This window comes from Neodiprion lecontei, chromosome 6, assembly GCF_021901455.1.
Source record: "Neodiprion lecontei isolate iyNeoLeco1 chromosome 6, iyNeoLeco1.1, whole genome shotgun sequence".
Classification (NCBI taxonomy): Eukaryota; Metazoa; Arthropoda; class Insecta; order Hymenoptera; family Diprionidae; genus Neodiprion; species Neodiprion lecontei.
The window spans coordinates 25,597,186-25,617,704 of record NC_060265.1 but is presented as its reverse complement, the minus strand read 5'-3'; the positions used below and the strand labels follow the sequence as shown (position 1 = coordinate 25,617,704).

The 20,519-nt window shown below is 40.2% G+C and overlaps 2 protein-coding genes and 1 long non-coding RNA gene across 5 annotated transcripts in view; 1 reads left to right on the top strand and 2 right to left on the bottom strand.

The window, feature by feature from the left end:
* The window catches only part of LOC124295088, a 48,635-nt gene that overhangs the window by 11,061 nt on the left and 17,055 nt on the right, over window positions 1-20,519 (bottom strand). The gene's annotated exons all lie outside the window — the stretch shown is intronic.
* Window positions 66-10,528, bottom strand: LOC107218237 (probable E3 ubiquitin-protein ligase IRF2BPL). Of its 2 annotated transcripts, none has more exons than XM_046743445.1 (5): window positions 9,105-10,528; window positions 4,624-4,778; window positions 3,409-3,595; window positions 2,889-3,064; window positions 66-2,697 (listed from the first exon to the last, which is right to left on the bottom strand). In XM_046743445.1, exons 1-5 carry the CDS (start codon window positions 9,862-9,864, stop codon window positions 2,557-2,559), a joined length of 1,419 nt encoding a protein of 472 aa, XP_046599401.1. In that variant the 5' UTR covers window positions 9,865-10,528; the 3' UTR covers window positions 66-2,556. The 2 variants fall into 2 exon arrangements, with proteins under 2 accessions (XP_046599401.1, XP_015511546.1); XM_015656060.2 differs by having other exon boundaries at window positions 2,889-3,136; window positions 9,105-10,527.
* LOC124295090 lies at window positions 10,909-17,053 on the top strand. 2 transcript variants are annotated; one of them, XR_006904988.1, is made up of 4 exons: window positions 10,909-11,092; window positions 15,931-16,274; window positions 16,623-16,802; window positions 16,869-17,053. It is a non-coding gene; the product is annotated as an uncharacterized LOC124295090 (long non-coding RNA). The 2 variants fall into 2 exon arrangements; XR_006904987.1 differs by having other exon boundaries at window positions 15,931-16,289.

The following is a 20,519-nucleotide window of genomic DNA, read 5'->3' as shown; positions in this document are numbered from 1 at the left end:
TGAGAGAGGATGGAGAAAATAGGAAGTGTCGGAGATCGAATATGAAATAAAAAAGACGACAGTCATTCACATCAACACATATATTTTGTTTATGCTTTTTGCATACATACGATAATCAGTACAGTGTTACGTGAACCATAAAGTATGGTACACTAGAAAATGTATATTCACTACACTACTATCTGACGCTTGGTTTCGTGTTTTTCTGTGATTATACGTAATTATAGAAAATAACTGAATCATAAAAAATTAGGGCGACAGCCTTACCGGGCTTAAGAAGATGTACCGATACACAGTCTCGAACAAACTGAATCAAAGTTACTACCAATATACAATAGAAAATCGATTTACAATAAAGAACGACTCGAAAATTTTTAGTTCAAAAAATAATAAATAATCAATAAACTATATCAAGATAATATATAGAACTCTCCATATTTTTATACTTAGCAAATTGAGTCAGTTAAATATTATACAATCACGTCAGGTTTTACAGCTAATACAAATAAACTACTTATTATTTTTTCAGTGTTATCATTATATAGGTTCTATGTCAATGTACATCATTTGACTCTAGCTTCTGGTGTCATAATATTGATTTCAAAATTCTGGTTTTCATTTATCAAAGGATAAAGAATGGATTGTTAATTTGTATAGAAAGGAAAATATTGCGATTATATATTGCTGTAGTTATACGTTGGATATTATAAATTAATTCAATATATAATGAGAACATCTTCAGAAGCCCATTATTAGGACGTAATATTATTAACTTTAATAAGACAATGTTTCCTGGGACTGCAGCTTTACACTGTGTTAAGACATGTAGATACCAGGTCAAAGATATGATATTTCAAAATCAATTTCGGAAAGGTATGAAGGTCAATCCTCTGATCCATTAGCGATTTTTTACCTTCCACCTGGTACCCCTAGTATTACATAGGAACTACCGATAGAGAGTTAGAGAAAACACCAAATCTTAAATGAATGTAATACAGCACTGAGATTAACGAACTTTTCTCTAACCCAGCTATTTACTACAATGTTTATAATATTGGTACGCTTTACTTATATGATGTGATCCAATATTACCATTTTTACTTCGTTATTGTTTCACTGTCGAACCATAACGACCACATTTTTATCACTGAAAAGCAAGCACAAACTTCAACCCAGTTATGTTTCTCTTTGCATTAAGTTTCTAATAACTTTTCTAATAGTACGATAGTAATGACATGCGCTTAAAATCTAATCGTTTCAATCTGTCGTTTATACAAATATATACAAAAAGGGCCAGGTGTCAAGGTTCTTTAACGTACACGTTTTAGAAAAAAAATCCCTGAACACTGACAAATGGTGATTCATTTTTTTTTTTAATAATTTTTAAATTTTATTATTTATTTATTTATTTATTCTTCAGACATAGCGAGTGTGTGGTTCCTATTTTTCGGGCGTATTTTTTCATCAGGAAAATGAAAAACCGAAAAGCCCTCACTTAAAGTCTAGCATTAAACGTAAAAAAAAAGTTTGGAGAAAAGAAAATATAATTATAGTAAAAGCTCTACCATTGAATTTCGGTCGATACATTACTATTTTTTACACACGATGAAACAATTGTTGAACAGGATATCTTATCTGAAAAACCAAACGGAAAATGTAAAATGCAATTTCGAAATATTCGAAAATGAATCGCTTTCATTCCCAAAAAGCCTCCTCGTATTTGGGGAGGCAGTGATTTGTGCAGTAACGAAATAATAATTTACGGAAAAATGATAAAGAAAATTTGTACATTTAATGATGAATATTCGATTAATTGTAAAATTCTTAATAATTATATGTACACATATACATAATGTACAAGGAACCCGCGCTATGGGTTCGAAATGACTGCCTCTTTGTAAAAAAAACAAACCAAGCAGAAAGAGTATACAAATGTCAATTGATAAATTAAAACGGCCGTAAAACAAATTTCACTGACATACACAATATATGAAAAAGAATTAGGCCCAAAAAGTTTTATCACCATCGTACATAGTTAAAAATACAAAGATGAAGACCGTTTAATCTCTGTGCGTACGACGTCTAGCCCACGTCTGAAATTAAACAATAAAAAAAGGCAACTGACGCCTAAGTACAAACCCAAAGAAGGGCACAAGTCCAATCAACCAATGAACGAACATTATATTGCGTGTGTGTCTGTATGAACTCCCAAAACAAAATGCATATTTGTACATCTGCTACGTTATATGTACAAAACCGGTGCCAGCACGTATGCATCGAAGACTTCTTCTCAAAACCAATCGATACTCTCAAAAATCGTAATCGAGCGATATTTACGTCGAATCACAAGCTAGTAACTACCATTGTGATTCTTCCGATACAATTTTACAATCATCCAATTGGCACCTACAACATCTTCGACTCGAGTTAATTGGTTTCTTAAAACCAATATTGACCTCTCCCAAATGTGTTTTCGGTGAGCCTTCACGGTTCCACCAAAATACCCCAATGAGGGGCAGAAAACTTGAGCCTTGACCTTAACGCGAGCACACTCCCTTAAGTTTCTCGCTCTTTCTTTACTTTTAGACCAGAGCCTGCTGTGTCTTCTCCCAAGATAGTCGCTATCTCACCCTGCATAAAGGCCCAAGGAACTGTGCTGTTTGCCAATGGGCATTTTTCACCACTCGGACAGAAGACCTGAAACAACAATTAGAACTTTTATAGCTTTCAAATACACAAAGTGTACATCAAAGCACTTAGAATAATTTACTAGTGATTCTATAAAACCAACTATTTGAGGTATTAACATTTCTCACTTCAATAAAAATTTAATATTTCATCACTATTTGTGTTTCCGAATGAAAAATATTAGTGGTTCACAATCTCACCTCTGTTCCGGCGCCTTGTCGCTTGATGCTGTCACGGCTGCATGGAAAACAGAACTTGTGGTGTTGCACACTAGGGCACTGGACAAAGTGTGTATCTTCCAGACGTTCCTGGCACAAGGTGCACTTTAGAGTTGGTGTCGAAACAGGTTCAGCTCCTGTGGCCTGCGCTACAGCACCTTCGGAAGAAGTTGTTACTGTTGTAGAAGATACATGTCTAGAACCACTAGACCTTCTGCTGCCTGATGACCCTAAAAAGCAGGCAGATTTGATTACTGAAATTTTACTTTAATGCTTTTTCTGAATTACTTTTTTGCACGTAATCTTTATCAGCGGCACTTGAATATTTCTCACTAATTTGAATACTATATGATTGGAAAAAAATATAACAATGATTTTCAATACTGCTGAGTTATAGGCATTTGATTTGTACTGTTTGAAATTGGGTCCAAAAAAACGTCGATCTTACAGTTATAAACAATTGAATCTAAAAATTTGAAAATCAAATCTTACAGCTACCAACCTGAGCTATTTGGACTGTGCTGAGAACCCCGTGAAGCACTGCGTTGTTGAGCATTCGATGCCGTTGTTGGTGGGCTTCGGCTAGTTGGACTTGGATTATTTGGTGGCTGTGGCACTGGCTCAGGAGATGTCAGATTATCAGCGACGGACATTAAGGCAGCCATTGGGGATGGGCCACTTGCTGTTCCCTGAAAACAGAAGTAAGTATCAATTAGTGATAGGACCAATCTTTTCCTAGAAAGTTATGAGTACGTTTAGTGTCAGTGTTATCTCTTGTAAGATAAAGTAGTACGTACAATAATCAGACTACAATTTATGGTGCTATTTATGCCTCAATTAGCACATGCGAAAAACATAATAAATGTTATACAACTAATTTTTAAAATACCAAAACTCATCTCCTTTGATATTAATTTCAATTTGCGTATAATGCAAAAACATCATATACCTTGAAAACTCTCAGGCTTATCTTGCACTCTACAATTTCCATTGCAACATTTAATGATAAAATTCACAAAAACTAATCTACAGGATAACCATTTGCGTCACTCTCCACTTGCGTACGATCTGTATTAAAAATCCTATAATCCTCTGGCAATCAAAAATCTTATCAAAGCACAGATAAGGTCCAGTTGCGTAAAGAAGATTTTTAGATAACTCTAACTCATACGTATGTACAAAACTCGCTTATCTTATCCATACTCTAAAAACCAGCCATCAGTCACATTTTCATGAAAGGCGTAACAAACGTTCAACTCATGCTATTTTCAACTTTTATTTTATACCTCGTATGTTATCAAGTATTCGCTATGCTTCTTTACTTTTGCAAATTAAACTATCAGAATTTGCCCACAGAATATGCCCAAACTCAACTAGATATTCGGTATAACACAATTATGGATTTTGTTGTTAATATTCGGTTTTACGTACGCATGCTTTATCAAACTTCTGATAATTATAATGTTACAAACGTGGATATAAAACAATAATGTTTTAAGAACAGGTACTTAGTATGCAAGCAATATGACCCCTTTTGACTAGGTCCGTGGTGCCCTCTTTTTCGTGGCAGGAACAACAGATTTTTATTCGGTACGATTATTTAAGACTCAACTATCATAATCAAATAAAAAATCTTCAAATAACATTGCAATCGAAAAAGAAATAGGAATATTCTATAGTAACAAAAAATCTACACATTCATGGAATACGTACTAACCTGATGATGGTTTGTCTGGGTATTGTCTGCGTTGCCTTCCTGAGAAGGAGGAGGAGGAGGTGGAGGACTTGTTCTTGGACGAAGAGGTGAGCCACCTCCTCCATTTGTAGCAACATTAGCAGCTGCTAAAGGAATTGTTGCGCCAACATATGCGCCTGGAATGAAAAACGTTTTATAAAAAAAATTATACAACTCGTTCGTCGGACAAAAAAAATTTTTTAACAAACAAAAAAGCAATTATTTGTTCGAACCAAATGATTACCGCACACATTCGCAATCTTATAAATTATAATTCACGGACTAAAGTTGGTTTTATCTACTCTACTGTCAAGCCAATTTTTTTTTTTTACATATTTTATTCACTTCTGTCGTGTATAAACTTAGTTACGTCGAAACAAATTCGAAAACTGTGTGTTATCCTCACAGTGCAAGACTTCATGGCAGGAACGTCAAGCACCTTGAATTCACCGTGCGTGACTTGAAATTCATTTTCTCGAATTTGTATTCAAAGATGAATACGTCTGGGAGGAGACCTTTTCTATTAGGAACACAATGGTGCTCATTACTATTTTACTATTATACTATTTACACGATTTATTATGCGTGTCACGACATTCATATCGAACCTGCAGGAATGTCAATGATTTATTCATTCCAATACGCCTACTTTTTACGCATTTCCAATTAGAACCCTCTTTCTTTCTTTCCATTCCGATAATATTCAACTCGATACCAATTTTGCAACTCCGTTTACATGATATTCAATTTTTACAACAAATAATATAATTCTCACATCCGCCTCATCATCAAAATTCTTCGACTACAGTCATGAACTTATATAGAATTTCGATAGTAGAAGAATTGCCCTGACAATTAACAAAGCTATCGTAATTAATCATTCAACCTGTGAAAATATAGTAAAATAATAGATAATATACGACACTTTAAAGTAAAAAAAAACATCGCGGTACAGATGTTGAAAATAACGAGGTAAGCGGTTGGACAACGTCAGAGAACGGCGGTATTCTGTGGAAACGAACTCGTGGTTGGGGCAGGAAAATGTGGCATTGGCGCTCTTTTGCTGTACGGTGACCGTGGTTAGCTTTTGTAATGTTTGTCATCGTCACTCATCTTCATCTCCTTTCTACACCCGAACGAGGGGGGAGGGGCTACGTAACAAAGTGACCGAGTATATTTTAATTTAAAAGGCGATGACGTAATCAACAGCAGCAAACCTACAGCAACATTAAAATGATGTTGACACATGGCAGCGGCACAAGCTCTGGGTTACAAGAACCGTTGCTCATTGTGACCTCGAATAACAGCGTGGACCTTGATAAATGTCGTCAAGAGAGACTAAACAAAGGAAAAACTTTGTATCTAAATTTCTTGTCAAAAATGACGTCCGTAGCACGCTTTACGTGCGCGAAGAAACAACATATTGATCACGTATAGTATATTGTATCTGTATATGCAAATCATAAGGTACATATCTGAAACAACACGGAATAATTTTTTCCCACATAAACAGCATACGTACGTATAGTAAATAAAAGCGTTAGACTAGCCGCGATAACATAACGTTAGTAAAGGAGGTCGTACCAGGATATACGCCGATGTGTAAATGAGATAGGTGTACGCGGAGAGATAGATAGGCAGGACAGAGAGACAGGTGTACACGTATGCGTGCGCCTGAAGAAGAAGAAAATAAAATAGGGGAAAAAAACAAGAAAAAAGAGCGGCATTCATCGCGAGCAGATCTCAGGCCGTGACCAGAGCCAAACGGACAGATAGTCAGCGGGCAAGCAGCGGCTGCCACTGCAGAGACGTGTGATCGGTACTTTTCCGTGACGCGCTCATTTCAATGTAACGCCGCTGCACAGGCTGATGGATATCCTCGAATACTCGTGCACATTTCTACATCGATGCTGGCTCGACGGATAGATCGGATGGACGAACGGCGGCGGCTCGCTAGCGGGTTACCGATGAAGCGTACGTACGTGTATTTGCACAACACGTGCGCGCGCTATCGCCGTTCGTCCCCCTCGGGCTGCGACGCTGAGCGTCCAACATAATCGGTAGTCGGCGTCGCGCGACGCGACGCTTCGGTGTGCAGCCGAGCAAGCGAGACATAGACGTCCTTTCGTTCCTCCGTCGTACGTCTCTCTCTCCCTCTCTTGTTTATGTGTGTAACTGGCAACAGATGTTGTAGGCGGCAGCGACGGCGCGGTGTGGCGGGCGCCAGCAAAGGCTTAGTCACCATCCGTCGTCGTCGTCGTCGTCGATCGATAGTGGCCTTGTTTCGAAAGTAAATTGCCTCCTTGCGTACGGCTTTGGCTCGATGTCTCTCGGATGCTCTCCCTCGTTCCCCTTATTATGACGTAGAGCTTCTGGAGATGGTATTTATTATACACCGTGCGTACATGGATCGCTCTGGTGATATAATATAAATACAACTCCCCACACCACTCGCGTATTATTATCTATGATTATCGCGATTAGGTAAATCTTACACGTTGTGAGAAGGGTAGTATAAAATTTTATAGAGAGAAATTGGCCTGTTTTTCACTTGCATAAATTGCCCAACAATTAAGCACTGTACACAAACGTATTACGTATGATACAACTGAAATTTATATACAATTAAAAATATATTGTTCAATGCATGTACAAATTAAATTATGTATTTAGTTTGAAAGTTGAATACTGGGGCAATCATCGTCATCTTAGTCATTGATATCGCGCGATTACAGCACAATTCCTGAAAATCCATTTGCTTAATTCGACGTTTCCTTTCATGACGTCCGTTTATTTCCAGAGACCGATCTTTGCCAGCATCTGGCTATTTTTAAACAGGCACAAGCGTATGCTAGCTGGGCGTATCTTAGAGCGGAAATAGTAACCTCAGATATAAAAATGGTAAAAGAAAGCTAAACAAACCGAGACCGCCGAAGCTCTTTGCCGAATGAAATTGTTTTCTGAAACTAGCAGAATCACGCTACGAATTTTATTTTGTAAAATTATTTTTACCCATCCAATCGGGATGATGACGGTCGCGTCAAAGAAATCATCCCAAGAAATCGGTTATTTAGGTGTAGATTGAGGATATTCGAAATAAATATACGAGATGATGAATTTCGATATCAATTTCAGTGACTAACGATTAAACTAGTGGATGTTGATGAAACAAGAGGATGAATTCACTTACTGAAACACACTATGCCATTCCGCTTTGTTTCAATTTCTTATTCGTACCTCGTCGTCGGTAGAGAGTATCGGTTCAACGTTCTAAGTCACTTGAAGGTTAATTAATAATGAAGAAAAAAAAAGCGGCAATGCAATGACCGCGGCCAGAAAATTCTTTGAACCTGGGAAAGAAGTTATTGCACGCGAAGTAGAAAATAATAATGAAAACACGAATAATAATCATCGCGACGACGATTGTACACATTCCCGCATTATAGGTGTACGTCGACATTATACGAAAGCAATTAATATTTCGACGCTGTGTTAAGGTCATAGTAGAAAGTCTTTACTGGCTAAACAACCGTTACGATTCAAGGTTATCCTGTATCTTTATTCGGTGAAGCGTTTAAAATACACGATGCGAGCGCAAATTAAAGGTGGAACAAATTAACCTTGTACGAAAAATATACTGACAGAATACAATTAGAAACCGAAATCATACATAATTTCGTTCAAATTCATGATACGGAACTTATTTTCCACTATTAAAGCAACCGTCACAGACAATGCGATCGATGCACTAAAACCATCGTTTACCGTTTCAATTTCATTTCAACCATGGTATTTAAAAACCGGGGTATCCGAACTCGATGTACATAAAGTATGAAGCAACACAGGTTCATTCATTGGTCTAAACATACGTGATCGTGACGTCACACGGCCATCTGACGTCACAGGTCAGTACAACGCTTTTTTGTCGTCCTAAACACGTGCATTCGTAGTTCGTATACGGCAATTCATACGTGTCATCGTAAAGTTTTACGTATTCGACCAATAAGCAACTAAACAACGTGGATGAGATCATTCATGGGGGGAGTGAAAAACAGAGAAAACACATTTTGCGGAGCTTCGCGTGTAACTTCGTGTCGTACCTACCTACGGTGTATTGACCCGATAAATGACGATGTAAACTACTTTCTTTAGAAAATCTCTTTCTTCCCCCCATGCTTCGGAGTACACGGAGACTTTTTTCCCTCTCTAATATCATCGAAACGCGCCTACAATCTTGACCGGCATCGTGGCCCGCCTAGAAACGTAACGAGGCCAATTTAATCGTAAATTTTAAGAGCTTAGTTCACAGGATTATCTCGAATCGAGATCGTAAGATTGCGAGTGTGCGAGGTGTTGTTTTTCCATAATCAATAACTCGGCGCGTCCACCGCGCGAATGATCCGATCGTTAAGAGGAGTAAGTAAGTAAGGTCCCCCTTTCCGCGAATCGGAAACTCAACTTACCGTTCGATTTAAAGGTAGTAGCCGTATCGAAACTCGGCGCTCTGACCGGGTGCTTTTCCTTGTTTCTATCCTGAACGTAGCTGACGGCCAGACTGACGGCGGGTAAAGAATCACCCCTGGTTAAAGGTGGCCGAACCGGATGCTGCTCCTCGAGGGACAACCTTTTCTCGGAGGTATGCTCGTCCTCGTCGATGGCCGAGATGCCTCGTTTCAGCCCTGCTATACCCCGGGTATGGCTGAGATTAACGTGGTGAGCAACAGCGGCCAAATGTGCGTTAGCAGTGATTCGTACGTTGCTTCGCATCCCGTTTGTCATGTCGTGCGTCTCTTCGTGCCTGGATAGCTGCTGCTGTTGCTGTTGTTGTTGTTGCTGCTGTTGCTGCTGCTGCTGCTGACGCGAACTCGAGTTGAATTCGGTTATTGAATTTCGATGGTGCAGCTGAGAGTATCCCCCTCCCGGTATGTTGTGGTGTCTCGAGTGAGTCTGAGGCGTATTTTGTATCGGCAGAACGTCTAGATTCGAGCCTCCGTTGTGCTCCGTGTGACTGGACGTTCTGTAAGCTTTCGACGCCGATGGTCTAGTGTCTTGAAAGCCGTGTGCTTTTTTCAGCTGCTTCGCCGAGTCGAGGACCAGGTCTATCCTGTCCGCGCCCTCGTAGTTGACGCAGCCTCGGCAGACGGGCTCGGAAAAGTCCATTATCATCGCCCAGGGCATTCTGGGAAGATCGCAGAGGTAACATTGCGTGCGTTTTCCCATCATCTTTATTTCCGGTTTTGTTGCCTGTTTCGGTTCTCGAATATGAGATTATACCTTCACCCTCTAGCACATCTTACTTTAACACGAGTCAACGTCTAACGGAAATTCCCCGAAATGTTTTAGAGAATATATAAAATTATTCTCAAGCAATGTTGAAAAATCGATTCACACAATTTTTAAACTCAACGAAACAAACACGTAATAATAATAGTTTTAAAAAAGTAAACGCCGCGGATTGATATTGTTTAACACACCACAGAACTTTTCTTCTTCTTTATCTTTGTTTTATGTTTTTGACTTTTGTTTTTACTTTTCAGTTAATTCTCAGCCCGGCGCCGATTCTTAAACTACGCCGCTTCTGAATCCAATCAATAGCGATCACACGCGGGTAAGTAAGGGGCACGGGTAGTACGATATATCACTCGGGGGGAAAAAAAAACCTCCGATTAAACGTCGGTTGGTATAATAATCACCACTGGAATACCGCAGGCGTGTAGGTCACTCGGATAAGCGATATATAATTCGGCTCAGGGATTTGAGCGGGCGAAATCGGTTTTACGAAACGTAGCAGTGAGTCCGCGGTTCGGGGCGGTAGGGAAAAAAGCCACGCGCGTCGCAGCCGTACGCAACCGTACGCAGAGACGAACGCTGGAGAATGCGGCGGCAAAGCGGGCGACGGGTGACACCCCTGCGCCTCCACCAGACGAGCTCTCTCCGCCAATCGGACGTTGTGGCGTCATAAAATACGACGTCATAATTGGCGCGCATGCGCGCGGAGAAGACGTCAGACGAGAGCCGTGGTGGAGCGAAGGGGGGGAGACACGTAGCCGGGAATCGAGGCGAGCGCGCGATTCGCCATGGATGAGGTGGCGAGGCGTCGGAGGGGGGGGTGGCGGGGAGTGGAGGGACCACTACCGCATTTTACACTCGAGAAAACAGCGCGGCGATAACGCGTTTGCGTTTTTGGGTCATACCGCTGGGGTTTTATACACGCTCTCTTTAAAACGCCACAATATTATGATACCGCAACCGGAGTTCAGAGTTCCATACCATTGCCATGCCTACTCGCGCGGTTCGTACCAAGTGATTTGCTTTTGCAACGCGACATGTATGCACGTTAAATACACGCCTACCGGGGGACTCGCAGTTGCATTTCCTTTATTTTCAACGATCCTACAGCAGGCCTTGTTTCACGTTCTCCGCATAACTCCAGGGCCCCGGCGTTGGACGGGTAATGGAACTTTCGTTTCTTCAAATAAACAGTGATCATTTTGGTTAGGACGATCTGTGTTTGTTATAGGCACGATAACTATTCATTCTACAATTATAGGTTCTTGTGAAATCACGTGATCGTATCCGACGTTCCGTTTCGTATTTACCACCGGGCTGATTAATTTTCGCCTACAGTTCACAGTTTTTACCGTTTCAACTTCAATCCACGATATAGAATTAAAAGGCGGTGTCCTGGTAGAATTCGACGTTAACGTATATATCTGCGAGTATCCAAGCCGTGTATATCGACGCGAAAAATGGCTTAACAGTACGATTCTGTATACAATTCTGAACAAAAACACTACAACGCATTTTCACTTAACACGGAAATAAAGAAATGGCAGGAATTCTACGAAACCGCAGTAATAAATTCGTAGAACTCGTGCCGTTTTTTTTTATTGCCGTGTAAAGTGAAAATACATTGAAGTATTTTTGTTCAAAATTGTGTGTAGAATGGGGTTTCAATATTTGGAGATATAAGTTATGCGTAAAAGTCGAATTCGACCCAGGCACCTCGGTAATGTTACCCTACTGGCAAGACCGTAATAATCACCCCGTTATAACCTCACCGATATTGCCGACCAATTAACTCGTACCCGAAATGACTGTATATATTACAAATACATACTTTATGTATAAGCCATGGTACACAATTTAAATGACTCATAAAAAACAGTTAGACGATTTCAGAAATGACATAAATTTTACAACGGTGAACGCTAATCCCCGTTGATGTTCTACCTGTTATTACAGCTAAACTGATGACGTAAACTCAGGGTCGCTTGTAAGTTTTCACTTTTAAATTGCATTCGCGTATTTTAGTTGTAACTATGTACATTTTGATCGTGCCATCTTTTTCCTGTTCCGTGATTGTAAACGCAGTGAAGAACAGAAGAAAAGAGAGAACTCCTCGGTAACGTGCTGCCCGTGGCTACAAAAGTACAGCGAGCGAGCTGCATATATAATAATTTTATCGCTTTTTCTCGGAGCGCGATAAGAGGCCGGTGATAACGGGTCCGATAGTAACGTATACACAGTGCACACGGTCCCCTGACTTTCGCTGCGCCGCTCTTGTTAATACAATATCGAATTGAATGCAAGCGGAACACTCGGGCCAGTTATGCAACTTATTTACCCGACTAGTCTGATGTCGTTGACCGGCTTTCAGACTTTTTATACGATTTCATCGTGAGAGGCGTCGAATGTCACGAGGGGCTCCTTGTCTCGGGCGTTAATCCAATTTCCTGCAAATTATAATACATGCGACTACTAGTCCACTAGCATAGCCTATTATGGTAATTTGAACGGACCCGTGCCGTCACCGTTAAAGACTCAAGTCCGCGCGATATCATTTGCACACAACAACCATAGATATAATACTGCATCAATTTCAATCGCATGTATATCGTCATGCGATAACGATTTATTTTACGCGTTGCGTGAAACGGATCTTACAATCGTCGACCTGCAGCAGATATTTAAATACAAGCTTGTAGATCAAATATTTTTGAATAGATTTTCAAGCATGCATACACGAGCCTAGGTTTATTGCAACTAGTACAAAATACAGCGTCACGCATTTCAGTATACCGTATCCGCCATCTTAGCGTCTTTGATGACATCACTCTGACATCATTCGACGTTCGAACTGTCCGTGGTCCGCACGAGCTTGTAACGTGATTCGTTCCGTACTTATCAAGTGTCGTAAGGTTTTCACCGCATATATATATATATATATACACATATATTGTGCAATTTTCATGCAAACATGAATAACGTAATATATATATATATATGATTGCGATGCACGCACGGGCCTGCGCTGTATGTATACATATATATTGCGTTCTTTTTCACTTTTACTCGAAAGCAAACGAAACGCACAGCCACACGTATTAACAAATCTAAACTATGAATAAGCGACAGCATTGTTTTTGCAGCGCGCATCGCTAATCACGTGCGTTTTTTTCTGACGAATCTCTTCCGACCTTATCTCGCGCGTGACTGCCAAAACGAATGGCGACGATATCGTACGAGGACCAAAGTAAACCCACGTCAGTAGATATCTGTTATGTATTTTACGAACTTTCATGTTGATATATAGATGACATACTAGTGACACCTGTGCATATACACACATACATGCATGTATATATACCAGAACGCCTATTACAGATAATATTTAATTTCATTTATACATTTACACACGCGATACGAATGCGCGCATACGTATATGGTATGTATACATATACATATATTATACATATCGTACGGGTGTTATATATATTATTTTATTTGCCATACAACGAGGTCTGGAATTGAATGACCTTGAAATCTTTGACATATATACGTATAATTTTGTATCCACGTGATCAAAAGATTCCACACGCAGGTTGGTCCTGATGTGAATGAAAACCTGTTTCTGCAAATGTTTGCCGTTTAACTTTTATTCTTTTTTTTTTATTTTCAATTTTAGTCGCTTGTTTTTTCTCCGAAATGTTGGGAAGGGGGAAGGGGGAAGGGGAGAGAGGAGAGAGGAGAGAGGAGAAGACGTTGAATGCAAAATAATTACAAATGATGTAACACGTACCGCCAGATAAACGTACAAGTATATACGTATCTGTACGTATAATTTAGATCAAATTTTATACGTATAACGTATATCTTATCTCTGCAGCTACCGGTACGAATGTGCAGCTATTCAGATAATGATCTTCTTTGATAACCCAGCTTTTAGATAAAAAAAAAATTTTTTTTAAATCTTATATCAACGAGTACGACTCCGAGTATTCCTGTCAAATAACACATCTACCAAGTTTACCGTACAACATATCATTTTCGTATTGTTATGGATTCTTCTTTTAACTCCACGGTGGAAATAAATACCATTTCAAGCAGATCGTGACATTTTAATGTTTCTCCCAATGTAAGTCACGCTTAGCTGCTCCCGAGTACGTGCCTCGAGTTGTGGCTGTGTGACGTCACCTCCCGACGTCTGGCAACCATGTTCGCGCTGTTGCCAAGTAGCCCCCCGCCCCCCAGTCGCATACCGAGTCTATGTATTTCTGTTAGATCCGGGGCAATTCCCTTGGAACAAACTGCCTAAAATAATCTAATTCCCGAGTCTTTGCGGGTAAATCATTCCAGCGTACATCATTAATTTTTCTCCCTACACATGACCGGGAGTAAATTTTTTTTCAGAGTGTTTTTGAAAAAAAAAGAAACACGTTTTATTTAATCAATACTTGGACCGGTATACAATAGCTCGAGGCATGTTCAGCCATTTTGTCACGTCACAGCAGCGCCGGCTAGCCGGAGAAAATCAATCCGGTTTCTCTACTAACCTTTCGTGAAAAAAAGCGATGCCGTTCGTGCCGCTGTACTACCGTATTCGAAAACGTAGACTGTAGTCTTTAAGGGTCCGTTGCGATATTGACCCGAGGTTGCGTTAGGTTATTTCTGTTGAGTTCGAGCACCTTTTCTTCTGTCGGAGCAGCACTGCAGGCCGCGTAATTCTCTGACAATTATTCTCGCCATTGTTCATTCGACGCGAATGAATAGTTTTGTCATTCTGTAGGTGCGATTTTTGTCAATGGGGACGCAATGCATCGCTGTCTCTGCAGTAAACAGGACCTTGAATCAAATTGTCCTTGATCCGTATTTCGTTTTTGCGAAATCGTTACGCATCGGGACACGTTCGCGAAATGAATTGGAAAAAAGATCTCCTAACGAAATAAAAACAATGAAATGTACCATTTAAATTCACTTTGTATTAAATGTTTTTTTTTTTGTTTATGCATTGCTTCCATCCATTCGAGCAGTGATGGTAAAATGCGCTGCTCGATTTCCTTTCTATATATACATGTACGAGCATTTCTTGATGCGAGTGAAAATTCACCGTATACCTGCACAACCGATATACGATGCCCCGTTATATTACGTGTATGTACTTGATGCCGTACCGACGCTGTACAGGCAGCCTTTTTTCGAATATTACCGCGAGTTGAATAAATGATCTTTTGTATCTCCCCAAGACTGGGTAAAGTCTAGAGCGAAGAACGTACGCCTCCGTTAGTTCGTTTACTTTGGTCGGAAATAGTTTCTGTTTGGTTTTCTGGGCTGAGTCAATGGCGTGACGTCAGAGGGGTTGTGAGAGGCGGGAGCGATATAAAAAATAAAAAATAAAAAAATTGCGTCGCACGGAAGAAAATTATTTTTCGATTTAAATCCGAACGGTCCTCGTGCGTTACGTAAATTGTTTGACACGATACAATGTCTACCGCAAAGTATAGTATAAGGAGATACGGCAGATTGAGATTATAAAATTAATCTTTTCTATTTTAGTTTCTCCCTCGACGCGACACCTATACCTACACCTATAATGCGCACGTCCGATACATGTCTGCCTCCGTAAAAATATCCAACGAATGTATTTTTTATTTCTTTTTTCTCATTCGTTTTTATTCCGAGCTAATCCTAAGCCTCGCCTATTGAACCGTTGAGGAGACGTTCAAATATGTGTACGCTTACGCTATTAGAATTCTGTGGGTTGTTGTTGATTTTTCCCCGTTTTTTGGTCCTTCAAGTTCCATGCTGCTCACTCCCCTTCTAATCGCTAATTTATCTTGACCCAAAGGAGAAGAATTGAAAAAGTCAGGGACAAAATTGGCTAGAGAAACAGGTATCAATGATTTAAGAATGCTGCAAAATGTAACATACATGTATAATAAATACGTGCATGTTGTATGACACGTGATGTCATAATCATCGCTTAAGTTTGTGCTTGTTTGTAAACAGGTCGCGGTCTGCAGTCGTCGCGACGTCCCGCGTGCTGTCGTACACGCTCGTGACGTCACGCGGCAAGAGAGGACAGACTGTTAGAATGCGGTATAGGGAGAACACCGTCAACACCAGTACGAAACACATCACGCCGCCGCTCTACAGTTTCTGCCTCGGTCAATACCACGCGTTCAACAGTGCACTGCGCATTAAAATTTTATTTTGCTTCCCTCTTTTTTTTTCAACGTCTTCTTCTCCTCCTTCTTCTTCTTCTTATCTTTTAATTTCTTTTCCTTCCCTCCCTTCTCTCAACCAAAATAGATGCTCGTGATTGTACTACAGGATCATCTACATTGCCGGAGGTAACTGATGCTAACGTATGTATACGTATATGTATAGGTTTTTTGATAAATTTCTCATGTTGATACGTATATACCCATCGATGTATGTACGCTCAGAATCGATACTGTAATATGAGACCGAAAGCTGTGCGTATATGCAACGTATTACCGTTTATCGAGTACGTAGTAGGATGATTATGTTATTGCATTCAACATTCTGTAAAAGGCCGTGGTACGGTGTACCGTGGTATTTATATTCATACGTGAATTTAATGAATATCACACTACATGTCGTGCCAATATCTGTTATAAACTACAATTTATTGTTACTACGGTACGTGCATAATGTGATTTCTGATCGGTGGACAGGGTACACCGTGGGGTATGGTAATTCGATACCAAGGACAAGGCTGCACTTCCACGTATGGACAAGAAATAAGCCTCACAGTCCCGCAGTAAGATTATCCAGCCGCCGACTATATCTATACATCGTTCCCAGGGAAACCTTGCGGCAAATTTTTGTTATTTCTCTTTCTTTCAAAGGATCAGGTACGGGTCAGAAAGTTTTTCTTATATTATTTATTTCGCCATAGCTGACGGTCCGTCGGTCGGCAGGTTTACTGGCCAAGTGACCCTGCTCGAGTGCTCGCCGTTGCTGCGGTTTGTGCTGCCTGGCTGGCTGGGTGGCTGGATGGCTGGATGGCTGCCTGGCTCTCTGGAGTATGGTCACGTGATCGTCCAGACGGTACGGGGCTTTGGGATGGCTGCTGGTTGTACATACCTACAACGTTATACGTAGTGCGTAGCGTTCTGTGCTCTCCGTTCGGGCAGGTGGCCGAAGCGATGCGATGGTTAATTGTTTTTTGCTTCGACGATGGACGTCGCCTCGTCCCACTTCGTTTGCCGCGTTAAAATTGCAGATGGACGATTTTCCTCTACCGCCTCGCTTATACACAGTGATGCAATGTAAGTATACGGATGTAAATATGTTGTGCTATTTTTTAATTTATTTTAGTTTTTTATTTTCTATTGCGTTGCAGAAACTGCGTATACGTCATCTACATTATTAAGGAAATTATTAACGTGTAAACAAGTAGGTACACGGAAATCTTGATGGTAACTTGAATACAATAAGAGTTTTTTTTTAATATATGTGTAAGCGTTCGTGACTTGATATGCAAAATACCGGCGGAAACGTGCTTGTCAGGTGATTTTGCAGGAGGAAGGATTTACGTTTTTATTATTTTGATTTTCTGTTGTTATTTACTTCTTTTTTTTATTTTTATCTTTTTATCTGTTATTTCTCTAGAAGTTTTCAAATTTCATGCGCCAGCGACACGACACCGACGTCCAAGTGCATATTGCACTGTGGGATAATTGTGGAATCGCGTGACGAAGCAGGGAGAGACGCAGAGAGGTATGCATGCGTGCACGCACTCCGTATACCCACCTATACCTACACGCACGATGTACGCGGCACGAAAGCAGGCCGTTGCGCATGCACGGTTGATACATGCATGTTCATTGTTCACCTACAATATGTATACACGCAACTATATATGTAGGACGGAGCGAAACGCTCCAACGCAACGTTGCGTGTGCACCGCGAAAACCGACGTCGACGTGCGTCGCGTGCAGCACGAATGTAATCCCTGTTCCTGATCCTGGTTGCCCTTTGGTTAACTAGCTCCACCCACGATACCGGCCAGCTTTCATTTACGTGTGCCTGTGTATATGCATCCATTGTATTATCGTCCGTGTGTGACGAGCAATGCATGCAATGCTGTTGCCTTTGGTCGTTTTTTTTAATGACTCGACAACGCGTCATCGTATTTTATCAATTTATTTTATCGGTGCAACATTTAATACCACAAAGATATGTGGTTATTTTTCGCTCTTTTTTTCTCGTCTTTCCCTATTTCTCCCTCTCGAATATTTTTATTTCTTTCTTCTTTACTTTCTTGCTTTTTTCCCCCCTTATTACGTTGCGTTATGTTATGCATTTCCTTCAGTGTTCGAGAAACCGTTGCGGTATTTCTCCCGTGCAGAGCTACGAAACCAATTCCGTAGAGCCCATTCTTTGTCTTATCTTTTTTCTTCGGTATACATCGTTACGGTTATGTCTTTCGTTTCCGTTCGAGGGTATAAGATTAATTCATTCGTTCTTCTGTCCGCGACTTTATCCGCTTGTCCTTCAGGAGTTTGGGCAGAAATGTATATGTTGAAGAAGAAAAAAATGAAATAGAGTATACATAGTACAAAAAAAAAAAAGAAAAAAATCTGTCTCGGTAAAGAATTCTTCTCGTAATATTTATAATGTGCAGTTGTATTATTATATGTGCAGGAAAAAGCGTCTCTCGTGTTTTCATCGAGGATTGTTGTCGGTGAAATTTGTCCCTTCAGTTTTCATCGCGACAAACCAATCGACGTTGAACGCTAGCTTCTTTCTCCGTTACTTCTTTGGATATTTCGAACGTTTTATGCTTACGTTAGGGCCACGAGTTGGGTGTACATGTAAATCTGGATACCTGTACACAACCATACATGTACATACATATATATATATACAACTAATATGTGTAGGTATACATCTGTTAGTCAGCACAAGTATCGGGCGAGCGTGTCGTGACGTAGACAGTTGTAGTATTACAGTTACACTTCAACTTGTCAGCGACAAGGTTTCCTACGAATGTATGGAGCAAGGTACAGAGTATAGAGCCGTAGATTGCAGGGTTTAGAGTGCATTGTGGAGCGCAACGCCGACCGCTCGTAATGCGTACGTGCCATGTATGATATACGTAGTTGGTAATATCAGGTGTCCTCCATCCAGTGACGTAAATGACAAGACTGGTGGTCACGTGTCGGGGAGTTTTAGCTCCGTCTGGTGACAGTCCCTACTTGTCAGCACGTACATACGGAGACGGCAAAAAATACCTACATACGAAGATATGCTGCAGAGGTAGACACGCGTGGGAAATCGAAGTTTGCTGTATCAGCTATTGCAGGTACATACATATATCTCCGTGTAGAGATAAGCGTAGTTTCCACTTTCCAACGCTGACACAATAAATGAGAGAGAGAGAGAGAAACAGAACTGTTTTAGCGCGAAAGATGCAAGGTTGGTATTTGAAAGAGCATCTATTGCATTTTCGTACTCGTTGCTTTTTTATTGCAATAGCACGTATATGCATGAATTACACACATGTATACATATATGAAATATTACCTTGTACTCATCAGATTTTGCAGGAAAGCACGCGACCCGCAGCTAATTATGTGTTTGTTTTTAACTCGGTTCTTAAAAAAAAGTTTGTTGACGTTGAATCATTGCTTCGCAGAAGATTGCGATATCAGTTATTCGCAAACATCGGTGGATGGGGGGAGGGTGGGTAGGGAAGGGGGAGGGGGGGTAACAAGAGCAACATTATAATCATGTAGAAAAACGTTGATTACGACTTCGAGGCTTGTAACGAAGGAGTCGGACTCTCGCCGCACGTTATATGTACCATACATACACGTATGTCTATATCTATACTTCTATACTAATATTATAAAGAGGAAAGATTTGATTTTTTGTTTGTTTGTTTGTTTGTTTGAAACGAATAGGCTCCGAAACTACTGGACCGATTTAAAAAATTCTTTCACCATTGGCAAGCTACACTATTCCCGAGTGGCATAGGCTATGTTTCATTTTCAAAAAAAATAGAGATGCTTACTAAAACTTGAATAATCTAACCCAAGTTGTAAAAAAATAAACAAAAAACTTCCTTCAATCGCGTGCGCTGCGAAAACTATTAATGATAGAACAAAATGATGTATTACAATTTTTCAGGACACATCACTATCTATAAAAAATGTCGCGACAGCATGTCTCTATCTTTTATAGTTACGTCACAATAAGCGTCCTTTTATTAAAAACTAGCAGCCCATCCCGGCTTAGCACGGGCATATAATAATATTATGTAATAATATAAATGTTATTTTTTTAGAAACTCATTGTAAACATTGTGTATTTTCTTTTATTATATTATTATATGCCCGTGCGAAGCCGGGATGGGCTGCTAGTATTATATATGTATACTTACGTATAATTCTTGAATGTAGATAAGACGACGCGCTCGGTTTGTGAAACACGTATACGTTATGTTACAAAACTTTCAGTCCGCACTGTGCATTTTGCGTATAAGAGACGCACACATAAATACGAGTACGTGTAATGACTTTGCTCATAAATACGTATTACGTATGTATTTACGTATATCGTAT

Excerpts from the sequence above, each read along its gene's own strand:
- LOC107218237 (XM_015656060.2), bottom strand. The coding sequence starts at position 9,864 with ATGATGGGAAAACGCACGCAATGTTACCTCTGCGATCTTCCCAGAATG. Across the intron at positions 3,137-3,408 it reads GCACAGTCCAAATAGCTCAG|GGTCATCAGGCAGCAGAAGG; the intron begins GTTGGTAGCTGT and ends CCTGCTTTTTAG. Across the intron at positions 2,698-2,888 it reads GACAAGGCGCCGGAACAGAG|GTCTTCTGTCCGAGTGGTGA; the intron begins GTGAGATTGTGA and ends TTGTTGTTTCAG.